Raw genomic sequence first — 23,011 nt, forward strand, 5'->3', positions numbered from 1 at the left:
ATGATGCGTTTGGTTATTTTCTTTTGCTTTGGCTTACCTTCAGGCGTTTCGAAATCTTCAACCACCGTTTCCTCAGGAAGTTCAATAATTTCGACAGGTTTCGGTTCTTCTTCTTCCGGTGTCGTTTCTTCAGTCACGGACACCGTAGTCACTGGTTCCTCGTCTTCTTTCTCGACGGTTATTATTTCCGTTTTTTCCTGCTTTTTACCTTTTTGCTTTTTAATTACACGTTTCGTGGTCTTGACAGTCTTCGTTTCACCAGTTTCGGTCGTAACTTGTGTCACTTTAACTTGCTCGGGAGCCTCCTCTATAACCTGTGCCGTCTCTGGTTTAACAATGTCGTCGAGAGGTATAAGTGTGTCATCAGTGAGTTCCTCTGTTTTGTGTACAAAAGTGACGGGTGTTTTGTCGTCTTCTTGTTCAGTAATGATTTGTGTAGTTTCGACCTTAGGACCTACCTTCTTTTTGATGATGCGTTTGGTTATTTTCTTTTGCTTTGGCTTACCATCAGGCGTTTCAAAATCTTCAACCACCGTTTCCTCAGGAAGTTCAATAATTTCGACAGGTTTCGGTTCTTCTTCTTCCGGTGTCGTTTCTTCAGTCACGGACACCGTAGTCACTGGTTCCTCGTCTTCTTTTTCGACGGTTATTATTTCCGTTTTTTCCTGCTTTTTACCTTTTTGCTTTTTAATTACACGTTTCGTGGTCTTGACAGTCTTCGTTTCACCAGTTTCGGTCGTAACTTGTGTCACTTTAACTTGCTCGGGAGCCTCTTCTATAACCTGTGCCGTATCTAGTGGAACAATGTCTTCGAGAAGTGTAAATGTGTCATCAGTGAGTTCCTCTGTTTTGTGTACAAATGTGATTGGTGTTTTGTCGTCTTCTTGTTCTGTAATGATTTGTGTAGTTTCGACCTTAGGGCCTACCTTCTTTCTGATGATGCGTTTGGTTATTTTCTTTTGCTTTGGCTTACCTTCAGGCATTTCGAAATCTTCAACCACCGTTTCCTCAGGAAGTTCAATAATTTCGACGGGTTTCGTTTCTTCTTCTTCCGGTGTCGATTCTTCAGTCACGGACACCGTAGTCACTGGTTCCTCGTCTTCTTTTTCGACGGTTATTATTTCCGTTTTTTCCTGCTTTTTACCTTTTTGCTTTTTAATTACACGTTTCGTGGTCTTGACAGTCTTCGTTTCACCAGTTTCGGTCGTAACTTGTGTCACTTTAACTTGCTCGGGAACCTCTTCTATAACCTGTGCCGTATCTAGTGGAACAATGTCTTCGAGAAGTGTAAATGTGTCATCAGTGAGTTCCTCTGTTTTGTGTACAAATGTGATTGGTGTTTTGTCGTCTTCTTGTTCAGTAATGATTTGTGTAGTTTCGACCTTAGGGCCTACCTTCTTTCTGATGATGCGTTTGGTTATTTTCTTTTGCTTTGGCTTACCTTCGGGCGTTTCGACATCTTCAACCACCGTTTCCTCAGGAAGTTCAATAATTTCGACGGGTTTCGTTTCTTCTTCTTCCGGTGTCGTTTCTTCAGTCACGGACACCGTAGTCACTGGTTCCTCGTCTTCTTTTTCGACGGTTATTATTTCCGTTTTTTCCTGCTTTTTACCTTTTTGCTTCTTAATTACACGTTTCGTAGTCTTTACCGTTTTTGTTTCACCAGTTTCGGTCGTAACTTGTGTCACTTTAACTTGCTCGGGAGCCTCTTCTATAACCTGTGCCGTCTCTGGTTTAACAATGTCGTCGAGAGGTATAAGTGTGTCATCAGTGAGTTCCTCTGTTTTATGTACAAAAGTGACCGGTGTTTTGTCGTCTTCTTGTTCAGTAATGATTTGTGTAGTTTCGACCTTAGGACCTACCTTCTTTTTGATGATACGTTTGGTTATTTTCTTTTGCTTTGGCTTACCTTCAGGCGTTTCGAAATCTTCAACCACCGTTTCCTCAGGAAGTTCAATAATTTCGACAGGTTTCGGTTCTTCTTCTTCCGGTGTCGTTTCTTCAGTCACGGACACCGTAGTCACTGGTTCCTCGTCTTCTTTTTCGACGGTTATTATTTCAGTTTTTTCCTGCTTTTTACCTTTTTGCTTTTTAATTACACGTTTCGTGGTCTTGACAGTCTTCGTTTCACCAGTTTCGGTCGTAACTTGTGTCACTTTAACTTGCTCGGGAGCCTCTTCTATAACCTGTGCCGTATCTAGTGGAACAATGTCTTCGAGAGGTGTAAGTGTGTCATCAGTGAGTTCCTCAGTTTTGTGTACAAATGTGATTGGTGTTTTGTCGTCTTCTTGTTCAGTAATGATTTGTGTAGTTTCGACCTTAGGACCCACCTTCTTTTTGATGATACGTTTGGTTATTTTCTTTTGCTTTTGCTTACCTTCGGGCGTTTCGACATCTTCAACCAGCGTTTCCTCAGGAAGTTCAATAATTTCTACGGGTTTCGGTTCTTCTTCATCCGGTGTCGTTTCTTCAGTCACGGACACCGTAGTCACTGGTTCCTCGTCTTCTTTTTCGACGGTTATTATTTCCGTTTTTTCCTGCTTTTTACCTTTTTGCTTTTTAATCACACGTTTCGTGGTCTTGACAGTCTTCGTTTCACCAGTTTCGGTCGTAACTTGTGTCACTTTAACTTGCTCGGGAGCCTCCTCTATAACCTGTGCCGTATCTAGTGTAACAATGTTTTCTAGAGGTGTAAGTGTGTCATCAGTGAGTTCCTCTGTTTTGTGTACAAAAGTGACGGGTGTTTTGTCGTCTTCTTGTTCAGTAATGATTTGTGTAGTTTCGACCTTAGGGCCTACCTTCTTTCTGATGATGCGTTTGGTTATTTTCTTTTGCTTTGGCTTACCTTCGGGCGTTTCGACATCTTCAACCACCGTTTCCTCAGGAAGTTCAATAATTTCTACAGGTTTCGTTTCTTCTTCATCCGGTGTCGTTTCTTCAGTCACGGACACCGTAGTCACTGGTTCCTCGTCTTCTTTTTCGACGGTTATTATTTCCGTTTTTTCCTGCTTTTTACCTTTTTGCTTTTTAATTACACGTTTCGTGGTCTTGACAGTCTTCGTTTCACCAGTTTCGGTCGTAACTTGTGTCACTTTAACTTGCTCGGGAGCCTCCTCTATAACCTGTGCCGTATCTAGTCTAACAATGTTTTCTAGAGGTGTAAGTGTGTCATCAGTGAGTTCCTCTGTTTTGTGTACAAAAGTGACGGGTGTTTTGTCGTCTTCTTGTTCAGTAATGATTTGTGTAGTTTCGACCTTTGGACCTACCTTCTTTTTGATGATGCGTTTGGTTATTTTCTTTTGCTTTGGCTTACCTTCAGGCGTTTCGAAATCTTCAACCACCGTTTCCTCAGGAAGTTCAATAATTTCGACGGGTTTCGATTCTTCTTCTTCTGGTGTCGTTTCTTCAGTCATGGACACCGTAGTCACAGGTTCCTCGTCTTCTTTTTCGACGGTTATTATTTCCGTTTTTTCCTGCTTTTTACCTTTTTGCTTTTTAATTACACGTTTCGTGGTCTTGACAGTCTTCGTTTCACCAGTTTCGGTCGTAACTTGTGTCACTTTAACTTGCTCGGGAGCCTCCTCTATAACCTGTGCCGTCTCTGGTTTAACAATGTCGTCGAGAGGTATAAGTGTGTCATCAGTGAGTTCCTCTGTTTTGTGTACAAAAGTGACCGGTGTTTTGTCGTCTTCTTGTTCAGTAATGATTTGTGTAGTTTCGACCTTTGGACCTAGCTTCTTTTTGATGATGCGTTTGGTTATTTTCTTTTGCTTTGGCTTACCTTCAGGCGTTTCGAAATCTTCAACCACCGTTTCCTCAGGAAGTTCAATAATTTCGACGGGTTTCGGTTCTTCTTCTTCCGGTGTCGTTTCTTCAGTAACGGACACCGTAGTCACTGGTTCCTCGTCTTCTTTTTCGACGGTTATTATTTCCGTTTTTTCCTGCTTTTTACCTTTTTGCTTTTTAATTACACGTTTCGTAGTCTTGACAGTCTTCGTTTCACCAGTTTCGGTTGTAACTCGTGTCACTTTAACTTGCTCGGGAGCCTCCTCTATAACCTCTGCCGTATCTAGTGTAACAATGTCTTCTAGAGGTGTAAATGTGTCATCAGTTAGTTCCTCTGTTTTGTGTACAAAAGTGACGGGTGTTTTGTCATCTTCTTGTTCAGTAATGATTTGTGTAGTTTCGACCTTAGGACCTACCTTCTTTTTGATGATGCGTTTGGTTATTTTCTTTTGCTTTGGCTTACCTTCAGGCGTTTCGAAATCTTCAACCACCGTTTCCTCAGGAAGTTCAATAATTTCGACGGGTTTCGTTTCTTCTTCTTCCGGTGTCGATTCTTCAGTCACGGACACCGTAGTCACTGGTTCCTCGTCTTCTTTTTCGACGGTTATTATTTCCGTTTTTTCCTGCTTTTTACCTTTTTGCTTTTTAATTACACGTTTCGTGGTCTTGACAGTCTTCGTTTCACCAGTTTCGGTCGTAACTTGTGTCACTTTAACTTGCTCGGGAGCCTCTTCTATAACCTGTGCCGTATCTAGTGGAACAATGTCTTCGAGAGGTGTAAGTGTGTCATCAGTGAGTTCCTCAGTTTTGTGTACAAATGTGATTGGTGTTTTGTCGTCTTCTTGTTCAGTAATGATTTGTGTAGTTTCGACCTTAGGACCCACCTTCTTTTTGATGATACGTTTGGTTATTTTCTTTTGCTTTTGCTTACCTTCGGGCGTTTCGACATCTTCAACCAGCGTTTCCTCAGGAAGTTCAATAATTTCTACGGGTTTCGGTTCTTCTTCATCCGGTGTCGTTTCTTCAGTCACGGACACCGTAGTCACTGGTTCCTCGTCTTCTTTTTCGACGGTTATTATTTCAGTTTTTTCCTGCTTTTTACCTTTTTGCTTTTTAATTACGCGTTTCGTGGTTTTGACCGTCTTCGTTTCACCAGTTTCGGTCGTAACTTGTGTCACTTTAACTTGCTCGGGAGCCTCTTCTATAACCTGTGCCGTCTCTGGTTTAACAATGTCGTCGAGAGGTGTAAGTGTGTCATCAGTGAGTTCCTCTGTTTTGTGTACAAAAGTGACGGGTGTTTTGTCGTCTTCTTGTTCAGTAATGATTTGTGTAATTTCGACCTTAGGGCCTACCTTCTTTTTGATGATGCGTTTGGTTATTTTCTTTTGCTTTGGCTTACCTTCAGGTGTTTCGACATCTTCAACCACCGTTTCCTCAGGAAGTTCAATAATTTCGACGGGTTTCGTTTCTTCTTCTTCCGGTGTCGTTTCTTCAGTCACGGACACCGTAGTCACTGGTTCCTCGTCTTCTTTTTCGACGGTTATTATTTCCGTTTTTACCTCTTTTTTACCTTTTTGCTTTTTAATTACACGTTTCGTGGTCTTGACCGTCTTCGTTTCACCAGTTTCGGTTGTAACTTGTGTCACTTTAACTTGCTCGGGAGCCTCTTCTATAACCTGTGCCGTCTCTGGTTTAACAATGTCGTCGAGAGGTGTAAGTGTGTCATCAGTGAGTTCCTCTGTTTTGTGTACAAAAGTGACGGGTGTTTTGTCGTCTTCTTGTTCAGTAATGATTTGTGTAATTTCGACCTTAGGGCCTACCTTCTTTTTGATGATGCGTTTGGTTATTTTCTTTTGCTTTGGCTTACCTTCAGGTGTTTCGACATCTTCAACCACCGTTTCCTCAGGAAGTTCAATAATTTCGACGGGTTTCGGTTCTTCTTCATCCGGTGTTGTTTCTTCAGTCACGGACACCGTAGTCACTGGTTCCTCGTCTTCTTTTTCGACGGTTATTATTTCCGTTTTTTCCTGATTTTTACCTTTTTGCTTTTTAATAACACGTTTCGTAGTCTTGACCGTCTTCGTTTCACCAGTTTCGGTCGTAACTTGTGTCACTTTAACTTGCTCGGGAGCCTCTTCTATAACCTGTGCCGTCTCTGGTTTAACAATGTCTTCGAGAGGTGTAAGTGTGTCATCAGTGAGTTCCTCTGTTTTGTGTACAAAAGTGACGGGTGTTTTGTCGTCTTCTTGTTCAGTAATGATTTGTGTAGTTTCGACCTTAGGGCCTACCTTCTTTCTGATGATGCGTTTGGTAATTTTCTTTTGCTTTGGCTTACCTTCAGGTGTTTCGACATCTTCAACCACCGTTTCCTCAGGAAGTTCAATAATTTCTACGGGTTTCGGTTCTTCTTCATCCGGTGTCGTTTCTTCAGTCACGGACACCGTAGTCACTGGTTCTTCGTCTTCTTTTTCGACGGTTATTATTTCCGTTTTTTCTTGCTTTTTACCTTTTTGCTTTTTAATTACACGTTTCGTGGTCTTGACAGTCTTCGTTTCACCAGTTTCGGTCGTAACCTGTGTCACTTTAACTTGCTCGGGAGCCTCTTCTATAACCTTTGCCGTATCTAGTGGAACAATGTCTTCGAGAGGTATTAGTGTGTCATCAGTGAGTTCCTCTGTTTTGTATACAAAAGTGACGGGTGTTTTGTCGTCTTCTTGTTCAGTAATGATTTGTGTAGTTTCGACCTTAGGGCCTACCTTCTTTTTGATGATGCGTTTGGTTATTTTCTTTTGCTTTGGCTTACCTTCAGGCGTTTCGACATCTTCAACCACTGTTTCCTCAGGAAGTTCAATAATTTCGACGAGTTTCGGTTCTTCTTCTTCCGGTGTCGTTTCTTCAGTCACGGACACCGTAGTAACTGGTTCCTCGTCTTCTTTTTCGACGGTTATTATTTCCGTTTTTTCCTGCTTTTTACCTTTTTGCTTTTTAATTACACGTTTCGTGATCTTAACAGTCTTCGTTTCACCAGTTTCGGTTGTAACTTGTGTCACTTTAACTTGCTCGGGAGCCTCTTCTATAACCTGTGCCGTATCTAGTGGAACAATGTCTTCGAGAGGTGTAAGTGTGTCATCAGTGAGTTCTTCTGTTTTGTGTACAAATGTGACTGGTGTTTTGTCGTCTTCTTGTTCGGTTATGATTTGTGTAGTTTCTACCTTAGGACCGACCTTCTTTTTGATGATGCGTTTGGTTATTTTCTTTTGCTTTGACTTACCTTCAGGCGTTTCGACATCTTCTACCACCGTTTCCTCAGGAAGTTCAATAATTTCGACGGGTTTCGTTTCTTCTTCTTCCGGTGTCGTTTCTTCAGTCACGGACACCGTAGTCACTGGTTCCTCGTCTTCTTTTTCGACGGTTATTATTTCCGTTTTTTCCTGCTGTTTACCTTTTTGCTTTTTAATTACACGTTTCGTAGTCTTGACCGTTTTTGTTTCACCAGTTTCGGTCGTAACTTGTGTCACTTTAACTTGCTCGGGAGCCTCTTCTATAACCTGTGCCGTCTCTGATTTATTAATGTCTTCGAGAGGTGTAAGTGTGTCATCAGTGAGTTCCTCTGTTTTGTGTACAAAAGTGACGGGTGTTTCGTCGTCTTCTTGTTCAGTAATGATTTGTGTAGTTTCGACCTTAGGACCGACCGTCTTTTTGATGACACGTTTGGTTATTTTCTTTTGCTTTGGCTTACCTTCAGGCGTTTTGATATCTTCAACCACCGTTTCCTCAGGGAGTTCAATAATTTCGACGGGTTTCGTTTCTTCTTCTTCCGGTGTCGTTTCTTCAGTCACGGACACCGTAGTAACTGGTTCCTCGTCTTCTTTTTCGACGGTTATTATTTCCGTTTTTTCCTGCTTTTTACCTTTTTGCTTTTTAATAACACGTTTCGTAGTCTTGACCGTCTTCGTTTCACCAGTTTCGGTCGTAACTTGTGTCACTTTAACTTGCTCGGGAGCCTCCTCTATAACCTGTGCCGTCTCTGGTTTAACAAAGTCTTCGAGAGGTGTAAGTGTGTCATCAGTGAGTTCCTCTGTTTTATGTACAAATGTGACGGGTGTTTTGTCGTCTTCTTGTTCAGTAATGATTTGTGTAGTTTCGACCTTAGGGCCTACCTTCTTTTTGATGATGCGCTTGGTTATTTTCTTTTGCTTTGGCTTACCTGCAGGCGTTTCGACATCTTCTACCACCGTTTCCTCAGGAAGTTCAATAATTTCGACGGGTTTCGTTTCTTCTTCTTCCGGTGTCGTTTCTTCAGTCACGGACACCGTAGTCACTGGTTCCTCGTCTTCTTTTTCGACGGTTATTATTTCCGTTTTTTCCTGCTGTTTACCTTTTTGCTTTTTAATTACACGTTTCGTAGTCTTGACCGTTTTTGTTTCACCAGTTTCGGTCGTAACTTGTGTCACTTTAACTTGCTCGGGAGCCTCTTCTATAACCTGTGCCGTCTCTGATTTATTAATGTCTTCGAGAGGTGTAAGTGTGTCATCAGTGAGTTCCTCTGTTTTGTGTACAAAAGTGACGGGTGTTTCGTCGTCTTCTTGTTCAGTAATGATTTGTGTAGTTTCGACCTTAGGACCGACCGTCTTTTTGATGACACGTTTGGTTATTTTCTTTTGCTTTGGCTTACCTTCAGGCGTTTTGATATCTTCAACCACCGTTTCCTCAGGGAGTTCAATAATTTCGACGGGTTTCGTTTCTTCTTCTTCCGGTGTCGTTTCTTCAGTCACGGACACCGTAGTAACTGGTTCCTCGTCTTCTTTTTCGACGGTTATTATTTCCGTTTTTTCCTGCTTTTTTCCTTTTTGCTTTTTAATTACACGTTTCGTAGTCTTGACCGTCGTCGTTTCACCAGCTTCGGTCGTAACTTGTGTCACTTTAACTTGCTCGGGAGCCTCCTCTATTACCTGTGCCGTCTCTGGTTTAACAATGTCGTCGAGAGGTGTAAGTGTGTCATCAGTGAGTTCCTCTGTTTTGTATACAAAAGTGACGGGTGTTTTGTCGTCTTCTTGTTCAGTAATGATTTGTGTAGTTTCGACCTTAGGGCCTACCTTCTTTTTGATGATGCGTTTGGTTATTTTCTTTTGCTTTGGCTTACCTTCAGGCGTTTCGACATCTTCAACCACCGTTTCCTCAGGAAGTTCAATAATTTCGACGGGCTTCGGTTCTTCTTCATCCGGTGTCGTTTCTTCAGTCACGGACACCGTAGTCACTGGTTCCTCGTCTTCTTTTTCGACGGTTATTATTTCAGTTTTTTCCTGCTTTTTACCTTTTTGCTTTTTAATTACACGTTTCGTGGTCTTGACAGTCTTCATTTCACCAGTTTCGGTCGTAACCTGTGTCACTTTAACTTGCTCGGGAGCCTCCTCTATAACCTGTGCCGTCTCTGGTTTAACAATGTCGTCGAGAGGTGTAAGTGTGTCATCAGTGAGTTCCTCTGTTTTGTATACAAAAGTGACGGGTGTTTTGTCGTCTTCTTGTTCAGTAATGATTTGTGTAGTTTCGACCTTAGGGCCTACCTTCTTTTTGATGATGCGTTTGGTTATTTTCTTTTGCTTTGGCTTACCTTCAGGCGTTTCGACATCTTCAACCACCGTTTCCTCAGGAAGTTCAATAATTTCGACGGGCTTCGGTTCTTCTTCATCCGGTGTCGTTTCTTTAGTCACGGACACCGTAGTCACTGGTTCCTCGTCTTCTTTTTCGACGGTTATTATTTCAGTTTTTTCCTGCTTTTTACCTTTTTGCTTTTTAATTACACGTTTCGTGGTCTTGACAGTCTTCATTTCACCAGTTTCGGTCGTAACCTGTGTCACTTTAACTTGCTCGGGAGCCTCCTCTATAACCTGTGCCGTCTCTGGTTTAACAATGTCGTCGAGAGGTGTAAGTGTGTCATCAGTGAGTTCCTCTGTTTTGTACACAAAAGTGACGGGTGTTTTGTCGTCTTCTTGTTCAGTAATGATTTGTGTAGTTTCGACCTTAGGGCCTACCTTCTTTTTGATGATGCGTTTGGTTATTTTCTTTTGCTTTGGCTTACCTTCAGGCGTTTCGACATCTTCAACCACTGTTTCCTCAGGAAGTTCAATAATTTCGACGAGTTTCGGTTCTTCTTCTTCCGGTGTCGTTTCTTCAGTCACGGACACCGTAGTAACTGGTTCCTCGTCTTCTTTTTCGACGGTTATTATTTCAGTTTTTTCCTGCTTTTTCCCTTTTTGCTTTTTGATCACGCGCTTTGTGGTCTCGATAGTTTCTTTTGTTTCTTTATCCGATTTTCTTTGTGTTAATTTTACTTTTTCATTAGTTTCTTCAGTGATATTCAATTTTTCTTGTACGAATATGTCTTCGACAGGTGTTGGGACATTATCATTTATTATTTCGTGGGTTTTAAGAACCGGAACATTATACGATTTTTTAGAGACACGCGTGTCTTCATCAAACATCTCTTCAATAAAAACTTGAGTTGGTAGTTTTGGCAGGCTGATGTGATCGTCTGGTAATTCGACTGTACTTTGGTCTGTACAATTCTCATTAACATATTCTTCACCATGATATTCCTCAATCTTTACATCATGTGCCATTTTAATATTATTAAGTTTGTCAAATTCGTCATCTATTGTTTCTTCTATAACGACGTCGCCTTCTACATTGTTAATATCATTTGATTTTCGTTTTTTTCTTAGTATTGTTCGCTTTGTTTTTATTTGTATAGGTTCTTTATTTCCTTGAGCTTGCATAAATTTTGTTACAATTTCTTCCGATTCTTCTACGTCGGATGATTTAGGTGATAGAGAGAGTAGATGTGTTTTATCTGGAATTAAGTCATTGGCATCTACAGTATTTAATTTATACTTTGTATTATTTTTTTTTTACTCAAAATACTTTTCCCAAAAAAAATTTTTTTTCTTGTTGTAGTTTTTATTTGATATTGCTTAGTATCTGGCATGGTTTGAAATAAGAAAAAACAAAATAAACTTAAACACATAGATTATGTACTCTGAATTCAGTTTCTTGGCCTCAATGTTAACATTAATTTTATTTAAATCTAATTCATTAAATTTAAATCTTATCCTTGTTCAAATATTAAAAATAAAGACAAATTGATTAAAGTCAGCTTATACCTTGTATGAAACTTATAAGTTTTTTATCTATTTATGTATAAATATTTTTTTAAATTATACTGTATCAAATTACAATATACATGTATTCAATAAAATGAAAGCTTAATAAGAAGTACAATTCTCTACATATTATATTTTATGGATCAATTTTGATAAAATAAGCTAATAACCTGACAGTTTCATTGAAGTAAATTAACAATGGTTATATAAAATTTTAAAATCATTCGTAATTGACTATTTGCAAGGTAAAAATGCTATGAATTCTTCTTCAACTTTCGTAGCAATAAATATGTAGTTGTGTTTTCAGTAAAATATATGTTTACTACATTCATTTAATTGATTTTTAACTTGAATTAAATGAGATATTAAGCCACTTATGACTTTCAAAACATTAATACCATTAAAAAATATATATTAGAAAACTAATTTGAATTACACATTATAACCATAATTTAATATATATTTTTTATAATGTAATGTAGACTATAAACCCCGTCGGATTACAATCCAGGTAACGGCTCTTTTAGAAGTAAGATATACATATGTGCATATTGAGATATGAGTCATAAGATGTGTATAATATTTAATGAAATAATCAGAGAAGATTACATATTATATAAATAATCAATACAGTCTCACCTCATTAGACCCTCTAAACCTTAAAAATGTTGACATAACGGATACATAAATGTCTTAAAATAACTTCAAGCAAGTCAGAATAGTAAAGTACACAAGCAAAAATAATGTAGGTTTTGAATTAAAATTATTTAAAGGAACCTTACTCATGTGTTGCAATAGAAGTAACGCTAATTTACTCACCTATTTTAAATTTGTCTTGAAACGATGTAACGTCTGCGTCATCTTCTACAAAAGACACTTTGCTATCATGTAATTTAGGTTTAATTTCGTTATACGGCGTGAGGTGTTCTTCTAAAGTTTTGTCAGTAATTTCTAATTCATTTGATAAATTGAACACAGCTTTTAGTTTCTGTTTGACTGGTTCTGTGATTTGTAGGTCAGATTCGTTTTGTAAAGTAACGTTTTCTGTGACAATTAGAGTAGACATGTTATTTGTTTTGACTGTCGAATTTTGTGTCTGAGCTAAAGGTATCGCTAAATCATCAACGAGAGACTCAGATATATTTTCAGTACATTGTAAATGTGTCAAGTGTGTAAGAGAAATTGAAGCATTTTCTAAGCGTGACATTTTATCAAAGTTTGTTTCTACTTCATTTTCATGGATTAAAAATTCTATTTGGTTCAAAGGTTCGTATTGAATAGGTTCGGATTTTAGAGATTTTTCTTCCACCTTTAGTTTCTTGGTAATATTTTCGATATTTTCTCCAGCAATAACTATAGTTTGCTCTACAGGTCTGACAATTAAAAGTTCTTCGGTAAGTTTTAGTGCTTTTACTTCATCATTTGAAATATCTGTAACTGGTTCCTCACAAATCTTTTCAGAAACTGTTAAGCTTAAGTGAGAGTTTAAGTCAACTGAAGCTTTTTTCAAGTTGGGTTGTACTGTACTAATGAGATCACTGACATTCTCTAAAGGCTCTTGTTTAGTTACATCTACTCCTTGGAAATTAATAGCAATTTCATCTGCCTTTTGGGTTTTAATAGATTCTGCTTTATTAAAATCTTTCGGCTTTTCTTCAGTTACTATTTCAGTCTGTTCAAAACTGCTTAATTCTAATATTTGTTTTTCAGCTATTTTAGGCAGTTTTTTCTCAACGACTAAATTTTCAGAAAGTTCATGGGCAATATTTTCTTGCGTGACATAGTTTTTATGAACCTCCAATTCATAATCGACGCAGGTCTCTACAACACTGTTTTCTTTTAATAGTTTTGTACTTTCCAGTATCTGTGGGAGTAAAGTTATCACTTCTTTTGTAGCCGCTTGTGTTAGTAAAGCTGTCTCTTCTTTTGGTTCATAGTCACCCAGCGGGCCTGGTTGTTCTTGGATTATTACTTCGGCATTTTCTGCAACTTTAAAAGTTGCTATATCTTCCTTTGCATTTAATGTTTGAGGCTCGCTTAACTGTGTTACTAATCCTATAGTTTCACACGTTTGTTGTTCTTCTCTGTTTAAACTTTCTTCTAGAATATGTGACTTTGAAGCAGTCTCAATCAAGGGTTTGTAAAATTCATTAATTTTCGTTTCATCTTCATTAGCTATAGTTTCACTTGTTATAATATGATGGGCTGTTTGAATACTAGATTGTTGCTCTCTACTTACTGAAATTTCTTGTGATTTAAGAAATTCTTCCTTTTCTTTTGTTAATGTATCTATTACGGTGACGTGATGCTGTGTCTCCATCAGCAAAGACAATTTTTCTGTTTTTGGAATACTTTTCTGTGACAAATTTAACTCTGAATCAGAGGGTATTATTTCATGTACCTCAATAGAGGGTTTTGTTTCAATCGATGATACAACATGTTTAGGGTGTCCTTTTACTTCAACGTTTAATGTTTCTTCTTTCTCAATTGATTCAATTTCAAGAACAGTGACACACGGAGCAGATTGTTCGATATTAGGGGTAATTTTTCCCGTTTTATCTAAATTAGATGTCGATAAAATAGTTTCAACTTCGAATGGTATTATTTCATTGGTATCGATATGACCACTCATTTCAAAACTGGCTTGTGGTTTTTCTTCTTTTATGATTTTATTAACTGATAAATCTTCAGATCTTTCTTCTGCTTTAATTTCGCAAACATTAAGTGCTTTCACAGGCTCTAGACTAAAATCTTTAATACTTGTGAATTTATGTTTTAATGTCTTAATAGGTTCTTCCAGTTCAGATATCTGACAAACTTCTACATTTATATGATGATGTGAATTAAAATTAATATCGTTAATAGTTGTCATTGGTATATTACTTAACTTTAAATTACTCTCCTTTTCTGCTGCAATTTCCTCAGAAATATCTACATGTTGTGACGGTGTAAGATGATATTCTGCTCTTTGTGGTTTAGTTTCAACCGACGAAGGTATCATACCTTCTTGTTCATTCACTGTTGTCTCAGTGGACTCAATAGAAGGAATTATTGATATATTTGGTGTAGGGTGCAACGTATGTGATATAGCTTTAGATGATTCTTTGAAATAAATTTCAGTCTCAGTAGGGAATATTTCTGTAACATCAATTGATTTCTGTTCTTGAACATTTGTATTTAATATTTGCATTTCAAGTTTTTTATCGCTTTCGATAAACTCTATTTTGTTAGATAAAATTACTTCAGTATTTATAATCCCACTATGTTGCATAAATTCAACTGAAGCATCTTGAATCGGTAAACAAGTTAGCTTATTGAATGTTGTTTCTTTTTCCTGAACATCTATAGCACTTTCAATTAAAGCCTGTGATTCTACTAGATTTGAAGAGGCTACCGCTTTTCTAGGCTTTTCTTCAGATATAAATGTTTCTCTTTCAGCTGGTATAGTTTCTGTTTGTTGTAAGTTCAAATGGTCTAATGTTTTAACTTCTGGTTTTGCCTCTTTTATATTATCAGTAATGTCTGTTGTTGTTTGAATAATTAGTGCTTCTTCCACACTCGCAGCTTTACCATAAATGTCATCAATTTTAATCAGGGCTGTTTTACTTGGAATTTCAAAGTTATCTGATTTTTTAATGTTATCGCATTGTGCTAAAGTTTCTATTGTTTCCACACCACGTTGTTCAGATAATTTTACAGTGACATTTTGTTTTTCGGGCGTAATATGACTTAAAAGGGTCTTCTCTTTTTCCGCTGTTACTTTTTCTTCGTGCTCTGGAACTGTTAGCGCCGAAACAGATACACAAGCTTTCATTTTGTTGGAACTCTCTTGCTTCTTTAAAATACTCTCTGAAGAATGTACTAAAATTTCATGTTGCACTAAAGCTTCGGCGGTTATTGCATGTGGGATAATTGATACTCCAACTACTGACTGTGGTTTAAACGTTGTCGGAAAAGCCTCCGATTGAACTTGATTTATTATAACTGCTTGGTTAGAATCAATATTTGTTAAAGCTTCAACAGTTTTTGGTTTATTATAAGTAAGAATACCTTCCTTTTCAATAGATTCTGCAGTTGATACAGATATTTCTTTGTGAGCAATATTTTCTATGTTAGCTGTAGAATATTTTGGAATTACATCTCTTTCGGTAAATCCAACAGCTAAATTTTCAAATAACTCTGAAGATATTGCAACAGGTCTACTAACGATATCGGCGGTAGCTGTGCTAGGTAATTCAAATGATTCAGGGTTTTCATAAAGTTCCTCTTTCTCATTGGGCATTATTTCTGTAACTCTAACGCTCTCCTCCACTGAAATTAATTTAGGTTTAACAAATTTCATGTCTGGTGTAATGATTCTTTCTAAAGAAGCTTGACTATCTAAGATTTTATTTTCAGATATGTTTAACGGATTAAATAGATTATGCACTAATTTAGCTTCTTCACGTGGTAATTTCAAATTATCTAACTGGTTCAAGGAATCCTTTAAATTAACTTCAGATGTTATAGGTACTTTATGTTCAATATCAATATTAATTTTGGCAATCTTATCTGTAAAAATGTTTGGAACGATAAGGTCTTCCTCGTTACAATTAGATATTGTCTCAACAACGTTTATACTTTCATTTGGCATAAAGGAAGCTATTGGTTGAGTTTCATGAATTGGATTATCATCTAACTTTCGCAATTGCTCTTGAACTGTAGTTTGGAAGACAGTTAGTTCTTTATGCAGATCTCTTTGTTCATGCGCACTATGATGGCTGCTAACAAATGGATGTAAATAATCCAATTGATCTGCGGTGTTTACTTCTAAAGAGACGGGAGTTTTGAGTTGATGGGTAGATATTGGTTTAGTGCTTAAAAGTTCTGGAATTTTATCAGTTTCCAGTTTATTTTCAGAATCAGTTAACCTTGTTTCTAAAACAGAAATAGGTATATTAGGGATTAAAGATATTGAGATATTTTCGGGAAGTTTAGAGGTGTATGACTGCAAAGTTTCTTGATCGTGTACAAAGGGTGATAATATAATTTTGGCATTCTCGGTAACAACAGCTTCCGTAGCTACTTTATCATCAGCTACATCTGGAATTTCCAACTCAGTCATTGATGACATTCCTATTGTTTCTGACATGATTATAGATTCTGTTGCTCTAATATCAACATTAGCTGTCGCCGTTTGTTTATCGTCTTTTTGTAAAAACTCTTTTTCGCTTTCATGAATTCGAATTTCTTCGACAGTGTTTTTATCTAGTGCTGATATGGTCACACGTGCTTGATTGCCTATGATAACTTCATCCGTTTGTAAAGCATATTCAGAATCATTAATGTTCGTTTCGGTGTTAAACTTGTGTTGGTGCTCGTTAAAGGCTATTTCAGCTTTTTTAGAAGAAAAAATTTCTGCATTAAAATCCGATTCCTTTATATGTGGTGTGGTCATATAATTAGTCAAACTGGAATGTAATACTAAATCGCTTGCTACTGTAGCTCTCACCGGAGATTCATAAAGTTCTAATGTACCTTCTTTTTCATGAATGTCTTTCATAGAAACAACAATACTGTCTTCAGATGTAATATCTAAATTCACTTCTTGTAAAAGTGGTACCTTAGGAACATTCAAGGTTCCCTCTTTTTCTTGAACATCATGAATTTGAGTTATTATTTGATTTGACACTAAAATATTTTTTTTTGCCATTTCCGTCGGTACTATTAATTCAGGATAATATTTACCAGACCTATCTTCAATAAAAACTTCTCCAACTTCAACAGATTCCAGTAAATTGAAGTTAAGTTTAGAAGTAACAGCTTTATCAGTATTTTGACTGAGCAATTCTTGTTCTTTAGATTCTTCATTAATTTCGGTAACGTTAAGTTCAGTAAAAGGTGATACCGAAGGTGTAGCAAACGATTTACTTATTGTGGAGTCTTTTAACGGCGCTTCTTTGACTGACATAGTATCATGTGTGACGTGTAAAGCCTCCTGTAAAATTATTGTCGACTTTGCGTTCTGTTTTTGTATTTCCTCTTTATCAATATCCACGACTGAGATATTTGTAAGTGTCTCAGCTGTCACTACAGTTTCTGCGGGAACTATAGCTGTATGAGCAGTATTATCGTTTTTTATCTTACTTGCTCGATACTCATCAACGGAGCTAATAACTTCTACTTGGGTTATCTCTAATGGTTCTAACTCACTAAAGGTTTCTTCTACGTTTTTCAAAACATGTTTTTGATTCAATTGTAACGGTTCCTCTTTGTAATGAGCATTTTGAACATTACTTACAACTGGATAACTAGTGTCAAATCTTACGTTCGCCACAATATTTCGTGTTTGCTGTTCAGTTCTCATATGTGTTACTACACTCGCAGGTATTATCTCAATTTTACTATCAGAAATATCTGTGGGAACAGCAGAAGAATAAACAAAACTTTCATCATCTAAAATTTCTGTCTCATCTACTTCTAAATGTTCCGTTATTTGCTGTGGCTGTAAGTTTTTCAATTCTTTTGTCAAAATTTCTGTATTTTCAACTACTTCTTCTGAACCTACTCTTTGTTTTTTGTATTTTTTGCGTTTCGCTCTGACATCTGTGAATACACAGTACCGTAAATATTGTTTAAAGTGACACAGACATCAGTGTATTAAATCATTATGTACAACAGCGTAAAGCTTTTGTTAATAAGTTATTTTTGAGTATCTTGCTCCTTGTTAATAACGTGTTTTACAAGTTTTGAATTTATATGGCGCTTAGTGAACGTGTGAATGATTATACAATAAATATATACTTACACTACTACTTATTGACATTATATTAGATTGTTGTTATAGTATCCAATAAAAGCGTTATAAAATACATCCAATAATGTTGAAGCTCATATGTTTACAATTTTACTGATAATATCATACGTACGAGTACAAGCATTACTAATCTGGTATTGATATTATGCGTCACTCTAAATACTACTTATTTTCTAATACAATATTTTTAATTTATTAACTTAAATAATACAAGGATAGAATTAAGTTCCGCTAAAATCACACAAAACCATGTGAAACTAGCGAAATTGTTTTAAAGAATATTTTTGTATATGAGAAATTAATGTGGTTTATTTAAAACAATTTTATCGTAAGCTACGGATAATACACCTTAAAAAGCAATATAAATAATAACGTTACATTGCATTTGCATTGCAAACTGCAAAAGGTAATTGCTGTTGTTACGAAAATTAAAATAAATTAATATATAAAACGAAAAAAAAAAACTAAAGTCGCTGTTTTAACACCTGTAAGTAAAGCGTTTGAAATAAAAGCATAAGCATAATTAAAAAGTTTAAAATCAATTTCTAAATGTTTAGAAGAACATTGTCTATGGATAATCCTATAAACTTACCGTCTTTATTACTTTCATCAGAAGTAAGGGTTAAATCTGCAACAAGATTTATTGTTCGTTCATCAATATTGACTTACCAAGTTTTACGACATGTATTATAATGTTTTTTTTTTTAATTTACCTTTCATCACTTTTATTGTTGACGTTTGGGCGAGTTCTTCAGTAGATGATTGTTCAATTATCTGAAATGACACATTATTTTTAGAAAGCTGTAAATATACACACAGAAACACTATTTACAGCTTTCTAAACCGTTCAATAAGCGTTTTTAATATTAATAAAAAAAAGTATAACTAGACATTTAGATAGACGAATGAAATAAACGTCGCGATGCGTGGAGAAAAAAAATAATTTAACTATTGCCATATTTACGTAAAAATTAACTATTGACAGTTACCTCATGAGCTTCCTTCTGTTCCCAGGCACGTGGCTTGAAATCTTCTGGATACAAGTGAGCTATGACCTCTTCAACAGCAGCATGTTTTAATTCAACCATTTTCATGAAGGCCCGGAATCCTACTTTTGCAGCAATGACATCTTCATTTTGAGTCGTTTCCTCCGTGAGCACTTCAGTTATAAGAGCACCGTGACCTTGGCGTTCAACCAAATTCACTAAAGCAGATTGTGATTGTGGCACTCGAAGTGCAGGGAAGTATTTTGAATCATACAAACATTCGATCTCTTCCGTAGTTATACCTCTTCTTAGCATGAATCCAATTTTAGCTAGTTCTCTCAAGGGTGACTCGCCAGGGCCAAACTCTTTGGCATTAACCACTTCTAACAACTCATTAATTTCGGCTGACACTTTCAATTCTTCTTCGACTGTTTTTAATACTGCTTTATATGGTTCATATGTCTTTTCCAACGTTTGTACTGTTTCCTCATTTTGTTGTTGAGAAGAGATTAAATATTCATGTGAAAAAATTACTGGTTCTAATATTTCCGTTACATTATTTTCAACTTTAGTTTTCTCTTCGATGTTTTTAAGTGTAGCAATATCAGTAGTTTCTATAGTATCAGCCTCACTAAATATAACTTCGGCCGTTTCTTCATCTCTTTGCTCTGTCTCAAGAGGCTTTGTGAATTCAATTGCACTCACGGATGACACTGCTTCTTTTGTCACTTTTTTTGTCGTTTCTGTTTTAAAGATTTTTGTTTTCTTAGTCGATATTTTCTCAAAATTCTCTTTGTTTTCAAATACTTGTAAATTAGCTTTAGTTATTGCCATGCCAATGTCACTTATAGCTTTACATTTATACGTTCCTTCTAAACTTTTCTTAGCTTTTCTTATTCTACAAATTGTTCGATTGTCTTTGTTTTCTATAATGAAATTGTCATCGGAGTTTATAACAGTGTCATCTTTATACCAAACGATATCTAAAACAATATATATTTATATATATATATATAAATAATATCAACAGTTTTTGTTATACTAATACTTTGTGGAGTTCTTAGCAGAAAACAATCATTCGTCTAAAAATTAAATAATCTATACCAGCCTAAGAGGATTCCTTACATTGCTCGTCAAACGACGCACTAAACAATTCGGTTATTACCTTTGTCCTTACTTGTATAATGAGCAGACTTGTGTTCATTTTATTATTTACACTGACTTACTGGCTCAGTAAAAGAAAAAAAAAACGTGTTTGCGTTTCTGCTAAAGAAGACGTACGATGAAACAGAAAAATACAATCTTTCTATAACCTAATTTCAACTAACACATACATACTCACACACACTCGCACACACGCACCCACACGAACATATATTAACATGCACGTACACTCACGCAACCACATACAACAAAAAAAATTAAACACAAAAATATTCCTCTATTTTATTTACCCACAAACATTTTACTTTATGTGAATCCTATTCCTAAAGTAGGTTTTGTAATAACCTAGACGATATTTATAATGTAATCTAGTTGACTTCCAGGCAGGATATGTAACACATATATAATTGTATTTAACTAACATGACTGTATTTTTAGATGTTGAAAAAGAGTAACTACTGAGTTTCTTGCCAGTTCTTCTCGGTAGAACCTTCATTCCGAACCGCTGGTAGCTTTACTTAATATAGTTTGTTAAATGACGATTCAAAAGTGCTTGTATAAGCCTACTTGAATAAAGTATATTTTGATTTTGATTTCGATTATTTCAACTTTCGGGGAGAGAGTTGATTATCCTTAATACAGGTTATTGAATTAGCTTAGCTAGGATAGCTAGTACCTGATCTAAATTTCGTTTGATGAATATTTTATTGATGAATATTGTCCTAGTTGAACCACGTAATAAACATTATCATTATTATTATTAATGACAAAAACGGAGTTCGGAACCAAATGTAACTCCACAAATTTTAAATAATATTCATGATCATACTCGTAAGTCCGTGACTTAAGTGTTTATTTGATTTACCTGGTGTTGGGTTTCCTCTATAAATTGCCTCAAAAGTGACTGACTCCTCTTCGCGAACTCGTTCCTCCAATATTTGCTGGATAAAAGTTGGCACCGATTGACTCGCTGCAATGATAATGATTATCCTAATTTAATGATCATATTACGGAACATTTATTTAATACATATTAAATAATATATCTTTTGTCGTATCGTATTACAAAAAACACAAATGTAGGTACTAGTTTAAAGATTTTAAAATGAAACAATATTAAATAAAAACAGACATAGGATACGAATCATAAAAAACCCACGTCCACTAAAGATTGTGATAGTGATCAGTGGAATTGTCAGTGGCATTGCGGCATGGCCCGCGACTACCTACCCTGGCCTAGGTTAGCCTAACTTTGGAAACTCAGCCCCGCAAATTGATACTCGTTAGATAATTGACTATTTGCGGCGATTATACAATACTTGAGCAGGTTCGAAAATTATACAGGGTAATAGGCAATTGCACGTATTCCCGTCGGGAGGTGATGAGGGGGACTGTTTGCAATAACTCCTATATCATGTATAATTCAAAAGTAAATCATTTTTGAGGTATCACGTTTTTTAGATTTTTTCAAAATACGACAAAATATGCAACTTCAAGAATTTATTTAATAAAACTTAGCTAGTAGTAAGTATATAGTTAAAGTTATTGCAAATAGTCGCCCCTGTTACCTCTTAGCGGGAACACGTGGAATCACCGATAATCCTGTATAAATTACAATGAATATAACTTATTTGTATCAAATCTACGAAATGATAAAGAGACGTTGATTATTGAATGGTGCACTGGTGCCACTCAATAACATCAGTAATAAGAATATAGAACATTATTAAACGAAGTATAATTTGGATAGCAGTCTTTGTCTCGGGTAGGTTTTCATAACCTCTGGGTAAAATATATACTAAGCAATACTAACATTAGGACGAGTCACAAGTCACACAAATCGGCAGCGAGTACATCTATCATAAAAATGTTTACCTTTAAGAGCTGCCTGTAATTCCTCCATATGCGTTACCCATTCTGGTTTTCTGTAATCTCTGGTTCCAACGACACCTTAAAAAAAAAACATATTCATAGTATTTTTCTTTCTCTAATGTAATATGTATTTCATTTGAACCGATAAGATAAGTGAACTGTATTTTTAAATTTTCGATTAGTAAACAGAAGGCAACAATATTTGTATTTGTTTGTATTTAAGTTTACTTATTAGTATTTTCTACTTTTAAGGCATAATTGATATTGTGAACAATTTATAACATTACAATTATATAGAAAAGAGATGTCGTTCAATTGGAGTAGAAAGTGTCGTAGAAACGTTAAGAGTAAATCTTGAATAGTTTTAAATAAGAATAAGGTGTAAGAGGAAGAAATGGGAGGTAGGCCAGGGCCAAGGACAGTTTTTATTCGACCTTCGATAAATTTGTAGATCGTTCCTGGAAATAATCAGCGTTCACGTGTTGCTGAAAATATCAAAACTGAAAACATAGCAATTAAATTTAATAAGGAAAGTCATTAAAAGCTGCACACGATTTGAACTTTGAACGATAAAAAATGTAGCGTTCACATCTTGGCTTACTCTCAACGGACAGCGCTGCAATAGTAGACGTAACTCCTAACGCGTTAAACGCTTCGAATGTTATTTCACCGGTGTCGTCTTGGTATACTTCCGGGATAATCAAAATCGAAGTACCGTCGTCTAATTCTTCTATTTGATATTCTTGAGATTGCTCAATCTGCACTCCCTGTTTCAACCATCTTATTTCAGGTTTGGGAATACCAATCGCTTTAGCTTCCAATCTGTCGTTAGATAAATAGTACAAGTTAATATCTATACACATTCTAGTATTTTATTACTCAAAAAAAGATATTAACAAACCTCGTCAACTCCCCTTCCGTAGTCGAAATGACCGTCGGTAAAGCTTTTATAATCTTTGGAGCAAATTCTTCAATGTCACTTGTTTTCTGAAATTATTTAACGATCGTTAAACATTATTATAATTTACATCAAACTAATCTCGTTGATTAAAATTAATCATGCAATAAATTTTTAAATGCTTTAATATATTGTTGTACCATAAATAATAAACGATTCGAAATTTATGTTAGAAATCGTGATTTAGATTTATACGTTGTTTTGTGATCTGGATGTATCGTAACGTTACAAGTACCTTAATAATTAAATGAAGAGTTGTCAGATTACTATTAAGACATTAAATGTTTTAC

At 36.1% G+C, this 23,011-nt stretch overlaps 1 protein-coding gene across 1 annotated transcript in view; it reads right to left on the bottom strand.

Annotated features, from left to right (window-relative positions):
* Nucleotides 1–23,011, bottom strand: part of LOC113403088 (titin-like) — a 63,760-nt gene that overhangs the window by 34,937 nt on the left and 5,812 nt on the right. The window contains exons 4-12 of the mRNA XM_064220280.1: nucleotides 22,665–22,750; nucleotides 22,365–22,585; nucleotides 21,767–21,841; nucleotides 20,758–20,862; nucleotides 18,732–19,711; nucleotides 18,456–18,516; nucleotides 18,335–18,370; nucleotides 11,766–17,531; nucleotides 38–10,636 (exon numbers count right to left, since the gene is read on the bottom strand). Coding sequence (XP_064076350.1) covers nucleotides 38–10,636; nucleotides 11,766–17,531; nucleotides 18,335–18,370; nucleotides 18,456–18,516; nucleotides 18,732–19,711; nucleotides 20,758–20,862; nucleotides 21,767–21,841; nucleotides 22,365–22,585; nucleotides 22,665–22,750 — 17,929 coding nt within the window. The remainder of the gene's footprint in view (nucleotides 1–37; nucleotides 10,637–11,765; nucleotides 17,532–18,334; nucleotides 18,371–18,455; nucleotides 18,517–18,731; nucleotides 19,712–20,757; nucleotides 20,863–21,766; nucleotides 21,842–22,364; nucleotides 22,586–22,664; nucleotides 22,751–23,011) is intronic.

Source organism: Vanessa tameamea, chromosome Z (assembly GCF_037043105.1).
Source record: "Vanessa tameamea isolate UH-Manoa-2023 chromosome Z, ilVanTame1 primary haplotype, whole genome shotgun sequence".
NCBI classification, from domain to species: Eukaryota; Metazoa; Arthropoda; class Insecta; order Lepidoptera; family Nymphalidae; genus Vanessa; species Vanessa tameamea.